General features: G+C 37.0%; 1 protein-coding gene across 1 annotated transcript in view; it reads left to right on the forward strand.

Annotated features, from left to right (window-relative positions):
* The window catches only part of frem2a (FRAS1 related extracellular matrix 2a), a gene marked incomplete at both ends in the record, with an annotated part of 70613 nt that overhangs the window by 9028 nt on the left and 41890 nt on the right, over window positions 1-19695 (forward strand). The window contains one exon of the mRNA XM_079247954.1: window positions 12931-13077. Within this exon, the coding sequence (XP_079104080.1) occupies window positions 12931-13077 (147 nt within the window). The remainder of the gene's footprint in view (window positions 1-12930; window positions 13078-19695) is intronic.

The following is a 19695-nucleotide window of genomic DNA, read 5'->3' on the forward strand; positions in this document are numbered from 1 at the left end:
GTCAGGACATAACTAGCTTCTGTTTTCTTTTATAATAAATAATGCTGTGATACTCACTTTACCACCTCTTACTGAGATACAAAATGCAAAATTTCATGGCCTCAGCATGCATTTACGGATGTGTAAAAATGATTTTATTATGTGAGAATGACGGAGGAAGTTGTGAAATTTAGACTTATTACACAGTTTTCCCTTTAAATGTACAGGAAAAGAAGAAAAGTTGAATCTATTCCACAGTGTTGTATACATAAGTGGTTGGTCAGTGGCCTTTCTGCGTAGAGTTTGCATGTTCTTCATGTGGATGCGTGGGTTCTCTCCTGGTACTCCGGCTTCCTCCCACCGTCCAAAGACATGCATGTTAGGTTAATTGGTTACTCTAAGTTGCCCATATGAGTGAGTGTGAGCGTGTGTGGTTTGTTGTTGTTTGTCTCTGTGTGGCCCTGCAATGGACTGGCGAGCTGTCCAGGCTGTACCCCGCCTTTTGCCTAAAGACTGCTGGGATAGGCTCCAGCTTCTCCGCAGCCCTTCACTGGACTAAGCGGTTAGGATAATGAATGAATGAGTATCGTATACATGAATTGAATGCACTTGTCATGTATCATGTTGCTGTGTTTCAGAACACTGAAGCAAATCCATCACAGTTGTTTTTTAATGGTTAAAAAACATTTTTCTTTTAAGCAACACAGTAAATGGCTACAACTGTGTTGATCATAAAGCATGAAGGGAAAAGCAGAAAATAAAGTTTCTTTATAACTTTGCAAGGATACTTTGGGCAGCATCAGGGTCTGAGTATATTCTTGAGTTATACTGGCATGTTGTGGGTCTGCTCAGCACACTGATTCTTTCCTGCAGTGCACACTACTGAATGAATGAACCACCAGCATCCAAAATGTAATCATGTTCTCAAGTCACATAAGTAGAGAACAATGTTTTCCCTCTCTCAGTAAAAAAAAAAAAAAAAAAAAAAGATCTCGTGTTTTGTGAAGTGTCTTCACAGTAGACAAATTTTTCAAGTGCATTTCTTTTTGTTCTGAAGCACTTAATGGAAAGTACTAATGTGTAAAAGAGTAACAGTTTCTTTATGCACTTGAAAAGAGAAACTATGACTAATTGATTGTCCATGCTCCTGTTAAGTGCTTACATTTTTTTTTCTCTGCTCTTGGCAACATTTGGGTTAAATGAAAAAGGCCTGAGGCTTTTAAAAGGAATTACTTGAGGTGCACAAGTTTGTAACATCAATCCATAAGTTCACTCCATCTATGTTGGCTTCTTTCATTTTTAAGAGAGCTGAATTTAAAAGAAATTGATTCTGGATATAAAATCTGCTAAAGAAGGACTTTTTAAAAGTATACTTAATTTTCTAGAACAGCATTTAGGTGCATATCACCAGCAGATACAGCAAAACCACCAAACCTCTGTTTTGTAGGAAGTGAGAATTATGTAGAACAGATGAATGCACTTGTAAGTTGGCATCTTTTGGCGATAGAGAGCTGTTAAAACCCTAATCAGCTATTTCACTATTCCCACTTTGGTGCAATAGTGTTATGCAGACAAACCCACACATTGATGCACAGCATGAGCACGGAGGGGTTGCCTCAGGCTAAGGGGCAGTCAGGCCTCCAGCACAAAGACGTGTTTGATATTTAAGAGCCCAGGCAGCATTGTGGGTAATGAGAGCCCTGGGCGTCTGAGCTGGGCAGAGCTCCGAGGGAGCCACTGGTAATTATGTGGCCCTATTACAGGCTCATCTGCAAGTAAAGAGTGGCAGAAAGAACCATCTCTAACAGGTTAAGACCGGCTGAAATCTTTATAGTTAACTCTAATGGGCTGGACCATGTCTTGTTTCCCAGGCTTTGGTTCAACTGTAGGATATTCAGTAAGTCCCAACAATAAAGGAACGCAGTGTAGATCAAGTTAAAGAATACATTTCTTCTGTAATGCTTCTTTTACTCAAACTTCAATCAGTACAAACTTTCGACATTTAAATAAAATTTTACGTTGATGGTTTCATTTCTGAGATAAATATGCAGTTGCTGTCAACAGATCTTTGGAGTTTTTGCCGCTAAAGATACTTTTTGTATGGAAATAGAAGTTTCTGATCAATTTTTAAGCTTCATATTTTCTTTTCAGCTGGGTTTCCATTTCTTCTCTTCAGTGTGAGTATTTTTGGACGATACACATTTCAAGTCCGGGATTTTTAAAATAATAATTTATATTCATAACCATGAAGGAGATTTGAATTAGAGAGAGGCAACACTGGCATGACGCAAATAATTAGAATCTTCCTTCACTCCTTTTTGACCATTGCATTGGGCAGCAGTAGTTTTCAGCTGTAAGTGGCTAAAAATTCTAGGAAAAGAAACAACAAAATAATTTAAAAAAAAAAAATAGATAACCAAACACACACCTCACTTACAGCTGAGGGTGAATGAGAATTTAATATTTTGTCTCAATCCTGTTCCTCCTTGTTCAAATGAGAATCATCGTTACAACAGGCTCCTTTCATCCCAGCAGCAACACTCCTTGCTCCCAAGCAGCCCAGACACGTACCAGTGCTTTATCTGGACTTATAAATCCACCTGAAACCCCCCTTGCTGCTTCTAGCCTTCCATGTTTCACTGCATACAACCCACATTTCTTAGTCTTCACCCATTTATCTCAGTATTAACTAACATTTTGTTTGCATCACAGGACTAATTATCACCATAGAAACCACAAGGACAGTATTGTTTTATCATCCGTTATGGTTTGTGCATGATTTATGATAGCATCTGGACTGGAACACCGTGACTATTTTTAAAAAATCTTTTTGGCTTCATTTTTCTTTCCCATAAAAGCATTGCTTGCAATCAAGAAAAATTAACTTATTTTGTTTGCCTTACCCTTTTTTAAAGGTGAAAAATTATTTATGTATATACAAATTTTCTTATGAATGGAAGACAAAGTGATTGTTCCGTGAAGCGAAATTAAATATTATTTCTCTCTCATTATTTCATTATTAAATATCTGTTTCAGGCAAAATAAAAATGCTGCAACTTAGTTTTCTCTATTTAATTTACAACTCTGTTCAACTCTGTTCTTCTTCTTAGGTCTGCATCATTTGAGATCTCTAAGCAAGACCACTTTAAACTCATACTTACAATACAAATGAGTAAAACATGAAATAGAAATATATGTATAACTTAGGAACAGTTGCTTATTACCAATATGTTTGTTAGATTTTCTCTTATATCATCAGTTACCCGTATTGATGATGTGTTTAAAGACAGATGGGACATTAGATTCCACCCATCTGATCAGAAAAATACAAAAGAATGCAGATTAAAAAGCAGATTTCCACCTTGAAATGTACAAACAGGAGTGGCAGATCATGAATATGTCACTGATTTCTTCTATTAAGTACACTATCAATTGTAAAATTTAAAGAAAGATTAAAAAAGAGCCTAATTTGCCATTTTTGATGCATAGTGAATTCAGCATTATATGAAATTCAATCAATTGGAAGTTCAAAGTATAACTTTGCAAAGTGATGCAACTTTGTCCTGCAAATTTGAACAACTTACATAATGACATATTTTCAGATCTATAGGAGGGCTTAAAAAACAATCAAAAAAAGCAGAGTTTGTGTCTTCTTCTTCTAAATATAAACAAACATAATAAACAGCTAACTGTGGGTCATGTGTACTTTTCTCCATTCAGGCCTTTACACACCAGGACAGATGTAAATACCAAGACTTACCACAACAACAGTGTGTGATACAAAGTTGGAATGAAATAGCAGCAAAAGTGACTCCTATATAGTTCTTAATCTCTCAGTCAGCACGCCTTCTCTTATTGGTCGATTGTATATCTGTTAATAAAGTTATAAAAAATCGACTTCAGTCTCGAAGAATAAAATTAGCAAAATCGCTGGATGGAATTTTGTTATTAATGTGAACATTTCTATTGATTTTACACTAATCTGATAAAAAATGATAAAAGAAACTATTACCGTGCAAATTATACAGACAAAATATTGTCTGTGAAAGGCCTTTAGTATGAAAAATGACACGCAATAGAGGCAGTCGTAAAAAATGCTGGTATAATCTGGTCACAAATGTTCACACACAGACCACGTTTATCTCCTGAACTTTTTTTTTTCCCAGCTAACTTTTCATTTTGGTTAAAATATGGCTGCACCAAACAGGTCAGGTCATCAGCATCCAGCACAGACTGAATGGCAGTCACTAACACGTCTCCTGGATTTTAGAGAGAATTGTCCTAATCTGTGTGCATTCAGGAGTTTACTGTCAGTCACTTCTCTCAGAGCCCAGCTCTGCTGTCTTTATCCTCTTCATCTTCCCCTTCTTCTACTGTCAGTCTTAGATCTGTGCTCGATGTGATTTATTCATTGCCAAGTCTTCTACCATGCTCAGCCTCTCAGTTCATTGTATGTTTTGTTATTTGGTGTTATTTTTGCCTTTGCCGACAACCTTTTATTACTCTTGAGGTACATACTTAATATTTAGTGCTCCCACCTTGTCAAGTTAAATTTCGAAGCACCCTGTGATTTACTGTGTTGAGTGTCAACCCTGCCTCAGTTATCAGCTTTTGGTTTTGCCATCACCTCTGTCCCAGCTTGCCGTGTCTGTCTGTCAAAGTATTGATGGATCTCTCTGTTGTAGGATTATAGCAGCACGTTCTCCAATGTTGCTTGTGATTATACGGATCTCATTAGAGCCTTGAGATGAGAGCTTGAGTGTTAAAGCGACGTGAATGGATATTTTTTGTATCATGTTAATCATGTCTGATTCAGTATTTGTCTGTGGTTGATAAATTATGTCTGACATCCAAACACACAAACATAACCAAACACTTTCTGATCTCAAAAATTTAAGAAATGGAAATGCGAGGACTTACATTTTTAATAAAAACTAATACTTTACACCAAGGCACCATCACCAAATTTTGACAGCTTTCATTTCTACAGTCTGCTGCCTTTACACAGCAATCTTTTTAGCAGCTTTTTAACATCAAGATTTCATCTGGAGATTTCCAATTATGTTAATTCTAAATTAAAGTGGGCTTGCATCAAACTTTTCTCTCTGTTTTATTATATTTGCATGTTGTCCATTCTTTTGTCTTTTTGATTTTTATAGATCAGAACGGACAAATAATTATTATTTTAGCTTTGTAAGCTCTGTAAAGTAGAGTAAAGCAATACTTCATTTGCCTTTTTCCCACTCTCATAACATTGCAAAAGTACACAGCAGTGGGGCGCTTTACTGTGCTCTGCCGCTTTGTTTATACTTTGTTTATACAAACCCTTTAATAAAAGCCATTCTTCTAATGGTAAACATTATAAAAGCAACTGAAGTAAAATGAACATCTTCCAGCATAAACCGCGGAGATAGCTAAATGAGAGCAACGAGGAAGAAGTAGAAAGAAGAAACCAAAGCTTTCAGTAGCTATTTTATCATTTTGGCGCTCTTGCACAGTTTGGTCTCAGGAGTGCCAGTAACTGTCCCGAGCTACATTAAGCTCATCCCTCTGTTAAATATTATATTGAAGGCATAGCGAGAGGTTACAGTGATATGTGCACTGAAGCTTTGCCTCTGTGATGAGCACTCCAGCAGGAGACCAGATGCTTTTAGGTGTCATCACTCATCTGACACTCAGAATGCACACGTTCTGTGTGTGCTGCTGCTTTTTGCATAGATCCAGGCAAGCGTGCATACAAATGTAGAGCAGCGAGCGTGCCCCTCAAGGAAGCCTTGCTATTTTGTCTCCAAGCGTTTTCTCCCTTTAAGCTATGCCCAGGGTCATAAATGGCTGTCTTTGCAGACATCAGTGGAAAAACCTCTCGGTTATTAAATTTATCACAGGAACTTCAAAGGAGTGAAGAGTCTCTGCCTTAGATGTCACTTTCTTATGGTTTCATGTGCAAGGTAGCTTAAGGTGTTTCTGCAGCACAGTCGTGCCTAATGGCTATTGAATGCAAGGAGGAAACAATGGGTGGATGAGTGGATGAGTGGGGTGTAACATGCATTTTAGTTCTGTAGTGCCCACGGGAGCACATGTTGCTCTGATGCTCAAACCGGTGAACCAGCAGTTTTCCCTTTTATTATATTTTGAAGTTCAGTGCAGAAGTGACTGAATGTAGCAGCCAGCATGGAAACAGTTTAACAGGTTACAAGTAAAGCAGCAGATTTTTTTTTTCTCTTATAAGTAAACAACAATTAAACCTTATTAAATTACTTTTACAGAGAGACAGAAGACTCAGTGTGTGACAGATTATATTATCTACTGGGTGGACAGCATTGTCCCAACAAGAACAGTGAAACGCTTCCCCCAATAACAAGCCCCTGCATCACCAGTAACTTAACAAAGCTGCTTAACATAAAAAAGAAAGACTTCTGGGGAGGGAGACACAGAGTTATTGAGGACAGCACAAAAACAAATTAAAACAGAAATTAATAAATGCAAGCAGCACCACAGGAAGATATTAGAAAGTCGGCTCCAGCAGAGCAACATGAGGGATGTGTGGTCAGGTCACCCGCTTCAAGTTGAAGGGAGATCAGTCTGCTGGATGTGTGGACAGAGCTGACGTGCTAAACATGTTCTTCGATAGCTTCAGTTCAGAACAATGTTCAGCATCACAAGGGACTTTACCCTCACCATTCCTCTTCACACTGTACACTTCAACTTCCAGCACAACTCTGAGTCCTGTCATCTGCAGAAAAAACCGATGACACTGCAGTTGTGGGGTGCATCAGCGAAGGACAAGAAGCTGAGTTCAGTTAGTTTGTGAGATGGTGTGAAAACAATTACCTCATAAATGTAAACAAAAGAAAAGAGATGATTGTTGACCTTATGAGGAACAGGAGTAAACAAAGCATTGTTTCCATCCGGGGATAGACATCAGACTGAACTGGAAATGCTGCATAGAAACGTATACAAGCAAAAACAGCAGATACTACTTTGCTGCTGCTCCAGCCATGTGCTGGGGCAGCAGCATCAGTCAGAGACTTAAAGAAGCTGAACAAACTGATCAAAAAGGCTGATTCGGTGTTGGGAATAACTCTAAAGCTGATTGTCCAGAGAAGATTGTTGCACAAGCTGCTGAAAAAATATTTTGCTTTGCTTCTTCTACAATCACCTTTCTCAAAGAGTTTTTTTATAGGTCAAAATTAATGCATCAATGCAAAAGCATTAATCTGTGGAAATTTCCTTTGGGATGTATAAAAAGTATTTTCCACTTTTGATTTCATATTCAGTTAGTGGACTATCTGCAGATAGGATAAAATCTACCAATATTACAGTCAAGGAATCCACAAGATAATATTTTAACTACGCCTTTTAAACACTTGAAGTTGCTTGAGGCAAAGACTTCCTGATCAGCCAACTAATAACTCACCATGACTCTGGAGATATTTGCATGCTGATTGACTGGAGTGAATTGTAGCTGTCGCGCTGATAAAACACACATCCTGGTTTATGGTGCTGCTAAAAGACTTACCAAATAACTTTCTTTGTCTCCACAATATACGCCTGGCCAAACACACACCTCGATTTTTCAGATCCTTTTTGTCACTAGTTGCATGTATGTTCAGTGGAGTAGCGACCACACACCTATCAAGATGAAGTAAAAGGCACTGAAACACCCTGAGGGGGAGAGAGATATTTGTATTTTGTCAGCCATAAAAATACATGTAGAGTGTTGCTACGGTCAAATGGTTGTTGCACGCGCTCCTATTACTGCTGAAATATTACCGGTAGTGTGTTTGAGCAGAGGGAGTGTCACAGCATGTTTCTCAAAAGCTTTCCACGGTAAGTGAGATTTTTGAGTTTTGGTTGCATATATCACTCTGTTCACCATTTGCACTGGTGTTTAGAGACTCATATAGAAGATAAATAGAGACATGAGGGGTAGGCCACTGCAACACCATCATAATAGATGTGCAGAACAGGAACTGCACCATCTTGTAGTGATGCTTTTGATTTATGCACGGTTACACCTAAACAAACTCACTCACAAACACAACCACATAGGAAAGGAGCTAAGAGAAGGGCTGTTTTTAGAGTTTTTTTTGTTTTTTTTAATTAGTGAAATATCAGCACTTGTTCATGTTGGCAGTGTTGTAACGCTTGTTCACTGTACGGCGTTTGTTGTCACTGGGCATGTTCCTGCAGCCTCCGTCATCAAAAGCACAAAGTGCACAGCACAAAACAAGCTGTCCTAATTGTAAGACACAACTGCAGTCACTTACAAATGCCAGCACTGGCCTCACATGTTCCTTATACACTGTATGTACCAGATTGTCTCACCTTTGCTACATGACTATTGCAATATGTTTGCTGCTGAGACATGAAGGAAACGTTTTCATGGAATATGAACAGGATTACTTTAGATGTAACAGTTTCCAGATCACGGTCACTGGCAGGTAGGCTTCCCTGTGTATTTGCTATACCCAGTGGTAGCATTTAATAGGCTAAGACAGAGATGCATTCATGCCTTAAAAAAAGGAAATATGGATTATTTTTTTCCTGCAGTTTCAGCCATTTATTGGCACAAGATGAAAATTGAATGGAGCATCTAGCTTTAGAAAAGTGTAAAACGGAAGCTTTCGCCACTGGAGTATATTAAGGTGGCTGTATGGTTTGTTTAAAAATTATGATTATATATTTCTTACAATTTATTGAGTTGTTTCAAAAACAGAAAAGGAAAGTTTCCAGGTGAACCCTTTCATTTTTTGTCTCATACAGACTTATTTTAAATGCATCCAGGGCTCTGCAGAATAAAGAAAAAAAAAACATCCCTATTTAAATGTTGGAAGGACATTGTGACTATCTTTAGAATGTCACTCATACTGCATGTCTTCCTCATATTTTACAGCCCAAATCAATCCTCATTAATAGTATTAATAGGTGAGCACTTACAGCCTGACTAGTCTGCCACTGGCTTGTGTTACCTGTCAGTAGGATGTGTGGTTCTTATGTCCAGCATATTTTGTGCCTTACATTAAGCATGGTACGGTTTTATAACCTTAACTTAACCTTGTGGTTTCTCATTTGTAAAAAAAGCTACAAAACAAAAAAGTGGAAAGAAACAGTGACTTACAGCAAAACGAACAGTTGAGAGTAAAAATAGTAATTGTCAGTTTAGGACTCTAAAACAGCTTTTCATGGTAAGGGTTTTCTTTAAGAGTTTTGGTTGCATATATCACTTTGTTCACCACTTTAGAGTTTAGAGACTCAAAGAAGATAATAGAAACATGAGGGGTAGTGTCACTTGGCACTTGGCAGCGTCGAGCGTAGTGCCTTCTTTCCTCCTCTTTAACCTCAAAATGTGGACTTGTACTTGTTAAATATGTAGTGACAGTCACCTTATCACTTTGATGGAAAAGGCATTAACATTTTCCTCTTTCTTATCTTATCATATCTCATCTCATCTCATCTCACCTCATCTCATCTCATCTCATCTTATCTTTTATTTTGTTAAATGATGTAGAAATTAATTGCATCTTTATTTGTGCCTTGAGCTCATAGCTTGATTTTCACTGACACACACACAGTCACAGGTAATCTTCATATGTTTTCTCTTCCTATGGAATGACAAGGATTAAACATTAATAGACAACAGTCAGTTTAAGGAGCATCCCAAAGACTGCTGATAAACTGCACCAAAGCTCAGTTGTGAGCCTGATGAAAGGAAGAATCAAATTTAATCCAGGTATAAATGAATGCAACTATTTTTCCGTTCTGAATCAGTAGTAGTGGAAAATATTACTAAGATATTCTGTCCTCTACAGTCTTATTTTCAGCAGCTCACAGACTGAATGCTCAGCAGGCATGTAGACTCACATTGATCTGAGTCAGTCAGATCAAGAATTTAATGCTTTCAACTGCTCTTTGATAATAACACTAACATGTCTTGACTTTGCGTAGTCTCAAGTTTCATGACTAAATAAACTCCTCTACAGTCAGAGTGTGAAAATTTAGGTTAACCCCTGCAATATATTCAAGATTCAGATTTTGAGCTTGTGTGAAGGTTTTGGCACTTGTTTTGACAAAGGTCTCTTTTAAATGCTGAGGATTTATACAACTTTAGAGACAGATATTTGAACAAAAGAAAAGAAATACTGTGTTTTAAGAACTTGTATAGAAAAAAACAAAACAAAACAAAGCTTTATTTAATAGAGAATATATTTGCAACTGCCACTGTTTGTTCTTTTTATTTTTTTTTCTTCAAACCAGCCTACACTGCTTTGAATCTGCATCGCATTGCAGGTTTCATTAATTTGGTTGCAGACAAAAGTTTTTCTCTTCTCTGCAAGTCAAGCCGACCTGGAAGGACTTCATATGAAAAACTGTTTTTCGTATAAGCAATAAAAAGAAAGAAGTTATTATTAAAATTTTCATTACAAAAATAAATAGAACTCCAAATAGCAGTTACCTGGCAACATTTATAGTCATTACGAGACTATTTGTTTTCTTTCAGTTTAGTGCAACATGCAGAGCATGGGAGCTGAAGCTGAACGTGATTTAAAGGTACCATATGTTCACTTTTTTTTCAACAATTTCATGAGTGTCAGAGGTCCAACAACATTGCTTTCAAAGTGTATAACCCCAAATTCTGCTTTCGTCCATAAATTCAGCCATTGTAAAAGTGGTTCTAGAAAGCTCTACTGAGAATGGGCTGTTTCTGTGTCTAGTGAGGTCACAAAGGGACACATCAGAATTACCCATTTGAAAACACATGCGCTAAAAAGTGGTGGAGCAAAATGAGAGAGGTGACAGAACTTTCTCATTTTCAGGCGTCCTATGCAGGATGTGAGGACACATATGACTGTTAGAAAACCCCTAGAAATTGAATTTTGCATCATATGAGACCTTTAAATAAAATCACTGAGATTGGACTGAATTTTCTACTAAAAAAAAAAAAAAAAAAAGCATCTACAGGGAACCTTAAAGACAGGTTCATACAAGTCTCAAACTTCATCACTTTGAGAAATCTTTTCACGTTACTGTGCAGGAAGGTTGCATGCCTTTTGATATTAAGGCTCCTTGGTTGTGAGGTAATCTCATCTGACAGGACTGCTTTTGGAGATTATTTCTTGAAGAAGGCTGTGAATTTCAAGCCTGCATCAGAATTGTAGCAGTAAAGCATCAAAGTTTTTCTCTAAGCTTTTCTCAGAATGCCCTGATTGTTGAAATTTGGTGAAAAGAAACTATGATCCTTAATTGTTTTTCTTTTTTCAAACAAACCCTTTTGCTGACTTTTTGCCAGCAAAGCCTTTGAGAGACGGTGTAAAGAGAATTTAGCTCCACTGAGGATGATTTCAAAGCTGCTTGTGTGTTTTTTTGTTTGCTTGTTTTTTTGTACTGTCAGCATGTGAGAGGTCTTTATCCTCCTATAAGGCTGGAGCAATGAAACAGTCTGAAGCCTACTGACTCAGATCCCTGCTGTCTGTCCACAGCTACTCACTCCCAGTAAGAAGTCACGCAGAAGGAAAACACATACACAAGCACCCATTTTAAACATACATGCCACGATTTTAGGCAGCTCATGTTAAATTGATCAGGAAGCTGGAATGAAAGTCAAGGTTAGAGACAGAGGTGCATTTGGGATTGAAGAGATGTGCATGTGAGCAATTTTGTATTTGCAACCATTAAGCGAGGGTTGAACTTAGCCTGCAGGCTTTTTAGAGGATGCAAGATTATATTAGCTGTGTCCTCACCTCAGCATGTTGTAGCAATGTCTGCAAAGCTGGAAAGTGCTGAACTTTTCACCTCTGCTGTGTTTTAGCACTATGTCAGCAAACCATGTTAGAGCTTTATTCTAACAGATAGCTGAACCGAATGTGTACTGGAGGGCATCATCCTCACTCTTAATCATGGATTAGTGACAGAGAAACACAGTTTTTTTTTTCTTTTTAGCATAAAGGTATCGCATAGTGCACTCTCCATTTATGCCCTCTGTACGGCGATGGAGATTAAGTGCAATCTTTAGACACATTGCTTCAAGATTTTATGATGTAGAAGTATAACTTGAGAAAAAAAACAAAAAGAGATGTGATATTGTTCCCAGCAGAACACACACACGTTTATTGCAGCACTTAGGGGAATGACCTGCAAAGATCAGCATTGTTAGCTTTTTTTTAAAAAAAAAAAAACCAAAACAAACAGTAAAATCCCTCCCTCTCTGTTTCACTCCATATTTGCAATGTGTTCTCATGATTTCCATTCAATAATATACCATTTCCCTAAAGAGTAATGTACAATAGTAAATTACATATAAAAAGCAGCATCCGTACTCCCTACTTGTTGACGTGGCGGCTGTTCTGCGAGCCCAGCAGAAATGCAGCTGTCTCCTCTGTAATGTTTTCTTAATAACGCTGATATGTCTGACAGACTTGAAAGTCCTGGATCATAAAGAAGAAAATAAAACAGTAAAATAGAAGAAAATCTTGAATTAGTCATAGAGCATATGATGAAAGATCAAACGACATAAGATGATATATGGTTTCTCATGTATGAATCTTAAAGCTCATATGTTAATGTTCTCAAGCAGATGCATTTTGAACATTTAGCTTGAACATAGAAAGTGATTAAAACCATTCTTGTTCCTTTTACATTGACAGTAATTGCTCCCTTCTCCCAGAGAGTTTACCCTCATCGTTTCCTTTCTAGTTTAAACAGAACAGTGTTGTTACTATATGTTGTTGTAAAATTAGATAAATAAAAAGGTCAAGACCATCGCAGAATGAAACCTATGTAAAAGAAAATACATTAAAACCTAAATTACAAGCTAATATGAGTATTTATGGCATAGCAGGTCTGAAAAAATTGTGGGACTTTTTGAGTTTATCTTTTGTGTTAAAGATAATTCTCATGCTCACATAGACATAAACTATGTTTTATTCTTTCAATATTTTCTCTTTTTATTAGGTGGGAACAAGTTGAAAGGCCAGCAGTTCTGTCTGGACTGGGCCTGGATCTCTCTGGAGAGAGAGTATTATGTCGTGGATGAGGAGGAAAAGTTCCTGGACGTGGTGCTCAGACGGAGGGGATACCTCGGAGAGACATCGTTCATTGGTTAGTCTGTTTTTCTTTCTGTCTTTCAGCACTTCTGAACCAAAGGCTTGATGGATTGTTGCTTTTAGATACTCTAGTTGTAATATTGGTTGGCAGTTTGTTTCACGTCACTTAAACCACTTAATTTTGTACAGATATTTATCCTGCCCCCAGATGAAAGATGTAGCACCTTGTTTTTTTCCTTTCGTTCTCCCTACTTCTATCATGAATACCTTATCCCCCCCCCCCCTTTTTTTTTTAATTTTTTAATTTTTTTTTTACCAATATCTAATATTTTGATTGTGTCCAACTCTTATCTGAAACTGATTTACAAAAGGCAAATTTAATGCTGAGGAATTTGATGTATGTCTGTGTTGTGCAAAAGTTGTCTTAAAGAAAACTTAGAAATTGAAACTGATTATTTCCAATATCACATTTGAATGCATTTTATACATGTGCCAACAACAACAAATTTGGACTTACCGTGATTTATCTTTGGATGTCCACTTAATTATAGTATTTTAACTTAGAATCTTTGGATAGACATATACAATTTGAGGGTTCAATGTCAGGCTTTCTACAGACACTTTTAGTTGTCTTGAACATAAAAATTTGATTAACAAAGAATACATATGCAGAAAATATATTTTGATCAATCATGTTTTTTATCTAATTTAATCAGAAATCTTCTGGAATACGGTCCAGAGAATAAGATGCATGCTTATCGGGACTCATTCACCAATATCCACTTACAGAGTAGTACTTTCGTAATTTTTTATAAAAACTCTCCAAACGATCTGTGAATATCCAAGTGAGCACATCCATGTAGGATCGAAATTGGTGGCTTTTCCTGGGTGTGAGATTTTAAGTTGGTACTGACTGGGTTTGATCTGGGAATGGTTAAGTAAGCAGATCTGTTGTATGTGCAGCCTTTTGCATTGATGGTGTGAGGATGTCCAGCAACAGAATGAAATCTATCTCAAGTGCAACATTTTGAATGAATAAAAAGGTTGAAAAATAGTTTAACTGAACTGAACTGCAGAAAACAAGAAAAAGGCTGATTCTGTCCAAATGAACCTGCGCTAAGGTGTTCATTAACGTACTCCTGAGTGTTTGTAAGATTTTCTCCTAGCCAGGGACAAATCCAAGATATGAATAGTTTTGTGAATGCCCATAATTTATATAAAAAGTTTGTAAAATTCAAGAACAAACTCATTCATAAGAGATTATTAGGCTCATTGACCTGCATGCAAAGTGGGCGGAATTACTCTGAATGTAGTTGGTTGGATGGCATTTTATGTCATGTTTTATGTGATCCCATCTAACCTGCACCATTTTGAATTGAATTAAAACCAAATATAGAAAAAAAATACATTCTGACTTCCTCTATACACTGGGTTGCCTGTTAAGAGTTTATAGAAAATGAACAGCCCAAATAATGAAACAACCAAGCTTTTTTTGTCTAGAAATGACACAAAACAAGTATAAAACATTTCACAATGTTAGAGCGAGACCAGCCCCAATTAAAACATGGAAATATCTTTTTAGAGTTTTTTACTTAATGTGGAACACATTTTGTAATAGAAATTTTTCTTCCTGTTGTTTTAAACAGATGCCCCCGAAAAAAAAAAGGACCATCTGCAATTTTAAATATAAATAACAAATGACAAAAGCTGCACTTTGACAACCTGAGTCAGGGAACTTTGACAACTAGCAGAAGACATTTAGCATATTTTCAAACTAATTACCTTTACAGAAACACGCTGCCATGTTGTTAAGTTTAATTAAAAACTGGTCCTTCAAAATTCCGTCCCAACCTTATTAGTCCATTTTAAAAACAATCATGACAGTCTTAATTTAATTATATTTTGTGACATGTTACGTTACAGTCCTGTTACAATTCTATTGCATGATTCCATTACTTCAGAGGGTTTCTGCTTCAATTTGGTAATAAAAATGTCCAGTGCTGAACAAAACCAAGCAAATATAAACTAAAAACCAATTACAACATTCCCTTTCAACACAGTAATCACATTCATCTTTAAATTCAAAACAATTTAGTTTACCCTTGAACAATTTTTTTTTTTTTTTTTTTTTTTTTGCTTGTTTTATGAAAAAGTAACAAACTAGCTCTAAGGTCAGTCTGTGGTTTGTTCACAAAAAAAAAAAAAGACATCAAGCAATAGTTTGTTGCTTCATGAAGTTGCTCATGAAGCAACAGACTTTTTCCTGTGCCGTTCAGACTTCAGCTGCATTCGTCTGACAAGTAAAGTAAAAGCACTGAAATGAACGACCAAGGCAAGAGGCCACATGAAGGCGTCACACTGATCAGCTGATTTGGATTAAATCTTCAGAGAAATCCCTGACAGAATAAAAACGAGAGAACGGAGGTTATAAAGTTATCAAAAAATGACACCTGCTCCCCCTCCCCTCAACATCATTATTGTTGCAACAAGCAGACCTGTCACCCTTTCTTTTCTCATCTGTTGGTTTCTAAGAATAAGGAAAAATGTGGAAGCGTGAATGATCCTTAATCTGGTTCTGTCTTTTTTAATCAGCGGTTGCTCAGGGTTTTGACACAAGATGCTCATACGCTGTTTTTCAGAAACCCACGAAGAGCTATTTTTTACTTCCGCCAAGGAGGTTCTGGTTTTACCGGCGATTATTTGTTTGGCTGTTTGTGTTCAAGATAACTCAAAAAGTTATGGACGGTTTTTCATGACATTTTCAGGAGTTGTTGTGAAATGTGAAAAAGAAGAACTTATTTAATTTTGGTGGTGATCCGGATCGCTGTTTGGATCCAGGAACTCTTTAAAGGCGATGGCGGAGGTTTGCGCTCTCCAAGTGCTTTTCTAGTTACAGGTGGAAACAGTTGGATCTCTAACCTGCTACTGGCTGTTAAGCCTTTGATTTTCCCTGCCTGGCCTAACAACCAAGTCTAAACATTTCAGTATAAGATGCAAGTTTTTTTGTGCTTTTTAAGCAGCACTGGTGAAGAACTGTGGTGCAGTGGTTGGCTCTGTCACCTTGTATAAAGTGCCTGTTAGAGACTGCAGTTTCTCCCAGTGGCTTCCTGAAGACAAAGGAAAGGTAGGTTAGTCAATGATTGTAATGTGAGGTGACAGTGCTAACCACTGCACTCTGCTGTAAGCAACTTTGTGATGTCAAGCTCAAACCTTGTGATCCCCTAAAAGGAGAAGCAGGTATTGCTGCTGCTCTGAAACACACTGTACATCACTTAGTATATAACATGGGGGCCTATGCTACGTTTTTCTCTGTAAGCAGTGAGTAACAGTGAGAGGAAGCTCAGCATGGAAGAAAAGATATGCTTATGTGTGTTGAATAGAGCTTCTTGGCCCCCCGACTCCAGCCAAACTTATGTTAAAAGCCCTTTTTCACTGTTGCTGACACGTTGAACTAAACCGCTAGTGTTATCTAACTGAGCCAACCTCACTGAGTTCGCATTGGCTCTCTGGTTGCACAGCATTCAAGAATTGGGGTGAGTCACTCACTGAACTGAATCAGACAGCTCTGTTAAGTGTGATGTGGCAACCGACATGGCTGAAAACGCTCTCATATCAACAGAAAGACTAAAGTAGTTGACCCATTTCACATGAAGAAATGACACAGCCATTTTCCCAACGAGTGGAAGACAGCTTCATAACAGCTGAAATCTTTGGTCTGGCCATTTCATCCATTCAGGTTTTAGGCACTTTGCTAGATATTTGAGATGGTCTTATGAGAGCAGACACCCTTTAGATAGATTTTTTTTTTTTTTAACAAATTTTGGAAATATAATTAATATTATGAAGTGTTGTAAGGTTAAGACATTTATTACACATTTATTTTCCTTGTCTGACTTTATTTTGTGCAACCTGCCTTCAGTTTAGGGTGCAAATTATTACCAATGAATGTCAAAATAATTACCCAGTTATTATAAAATATAATTATCTGTTCTGGAGCATTAAATTATCCAAGTTTAAAAAACTGTTCTGGTGCAGTTTAATTAATTGTGCAGGTTACTGTCAGTTGTGAAATATACAGGGAATGTATTTTATATTTCAAATGTTTTCTTTCTATGCTTACTTACCTATTTTAAAATAGAACCAGGTACCCACAGTTAATATTCTCAAGAGCAATGCAAAGAAACTAGGGAAAGAAGCAGTGATGACAAATTAGCATAAAAATGGTCCTCGCTGTACTTTGATTCATGCTCACACTAGTCTGCTTTTGCATTTTTTTGACTAATTACACCAGTTTTTCTGTCAAATTTCGCAATTTTCACTGTTCTTAATCACAAATACAGTCCACTTTTAGAGTGCGGATAAAAAAAAAAAAATGCACATAATACAAAACAGGAAAGAGAATAATTTGACTTCATCCAAATAAGAGCTTTAAGACAGTGTTTCCTAAACCTGGTCCTCAAGTACCGCTGCCTTAGATGTGTTATGGACGTGTTCCTACTTCAACACATGATTAGGGTGATTAACAGTTCTTTGCAGCCTGTTAAGAAGTCATTTATTACATTCAGATGTCTTAAAGTAGGGTTGCCTCTAAAACATGCAGGCCAATACTTGAGGACCAGGATTGGAAAGCACTGCAGTTAGTCAGAATATCTAAACAAGTGCTCCTCTGAGGAACAGCCTTCTAGCTTTTCTTTCCATAAAATCATCCATGTTCAAACATAAAAAATAAATAGGTTAATAAATAAATGAAATATGTTTTTGATCTTTTCATCACTGGGAAAAAAATGTCATACTGCCAATAATAGGTGCTAAAAACAAATCCTCTGATGTCACTCTGGAGTGTTTCTTGCTTTCAATGTTCTTTTTGCCTCTCTTTATCTTGAAAAATCAGTCTCACACTCGGCGCTGAAGGAATTGCCACTTATATATGTTGCACTGATTTTATTGACCTAATTCTTTTTCATTGTTAATTTAGAGAAAATCAGTTGGATTAAAACTGTTGATCTGAATTGAGTGATAAACCATGTGACCTATGCTTTTTTTGTGTTTGATACTGAAAATGTTTTATTTATTGCTCACTGATCCAAAGTCATTTCTTAAATTGACCTTTTTTTTTTTCTCTATATATCATTGGTGCATGCAGCGGTATGCCCTGTAATAATTCACTTATCAGTCCTTTTAATTTAGAAAAAAAATTACTTCTTTGCGTTGTCAAAATGCTTCAAGAACACATTTTTAAAGATGAATAATTCTAAAAGTCTCTCCTGTTTCTCCTCTTTTATGCGGCCAGTAACACAATCCCAGACTTATTTTTAAGCTCTTTTCTACCAGCAGATGTAGGCGATCTGGTGCTGAAAGGAACAGCGCAGCATGTTTTTGTGCTTATGTGTGAGTGTTTGTGCCGGTTTGAAGGTTAAAAGCATGATGACGATGTTGTCCCTTAACGCCTCTCTTTGCGCCGACTTTGTTATGCTTCAGCTAGTTTGTTTAGAGAGAAGTAGCAGCCGCAAGCAGCTTCTGCTTCCTCCCACCTCTCATCATCAGTCTGATCTCTGTTAACCAAAGGGTCAGGAGCTGGCATCACGGTGTAGCAGCTGGTCTAGGCTTTATCTACCTGCCTCTATGCAGGTGATGCAGATGTGTGCGTGTGGGTATATTTGTTTCCTCCCGGGAAGGTTTTGAGTTTATCTCTCGGGCACACATAAAAGCTTGTGTTCTGACTCACACGTCTTCGCACAGTTGATGCGTAAGCACCTGGTTATTTTTGAACACACAAATGTACAGCACACACATACACACACCCATACTCCACACACTTTCAAGCTAGCATTTTGAAAGCAACGTCTACCATGATATGTTAATGTAGCATCATTCTCTCCATGTAGGCTGACGTCGCTGCGACATGTTTATCTGAGGCATTTTATGCAGAAATGCTGGTTCAAATGAGGTTTAAAGAGGACGAATATTTAATGCAGCCTTAAGAAACAGAAGCATTTTTCTTCAAGGCTCAAACTCTCAGTCTTTTTGACAGTAGCAACTATTATATGTTGTGATGATGAAAGATGTTTTGGAAAAAAAAAACAGGGCAACAGACTGAAAAACAGAAAATAGTAGACAAAAAATATCATAAACATGCTGATTTCAAGTGTAATCCATTTCAATATGGCCACAATAACATAGTCTTTCAGTCAAATGAACTCATTGTTAAGGGTACAATTTTTATCTGTATGAATATGTCATCTGAAGTGCGCTCCTCCCAACTATGTATTGCTTGCTCATATTTTCTTTGTTAAAGAGGTTGTTGTCACTGCAGAGTGCTTTTTTTTTTTAATGTGCATGAATAATACATGTGACTTGCCTTAATAATTATCTGGCAAATAATGATAATGGTACTTGTTAGGAATGACTCACTTGTTTTGCTGCTATTGCTGTTTTAATTACAGGATAAACAGAGAAATAATGTTGACTTTCAGGTGGAGATACAACATTACCGTGTCAATTTTATCAGATGGACAACAGATTTATTTATTTTTTTAGACTTTTCTTTTTTAACAATATTTAACAGTCCAAGTATAATCAGATCCTAAATATAATGTTTAATGTCAGCAGCTTTATTAAGTTCTTCTAAATAATGTTTACATCCACATCAACAGCATATTATCCTTCACACTTT

The sequence above is a fragment of the Telmatherina bonti genome (assembly GCF_933228915.1).
Source record: "Telmatherina bonti genome assembly, chromosome: 10".
In the NCBI taxonomy this organism is placed as follows: domain Eukaryota; kingdom Metazoa; phylum Chordata; class Actinopteri; order Atheriniformes; family Telmatherinidae; genus Telmatherina; species Telmatherina bonti.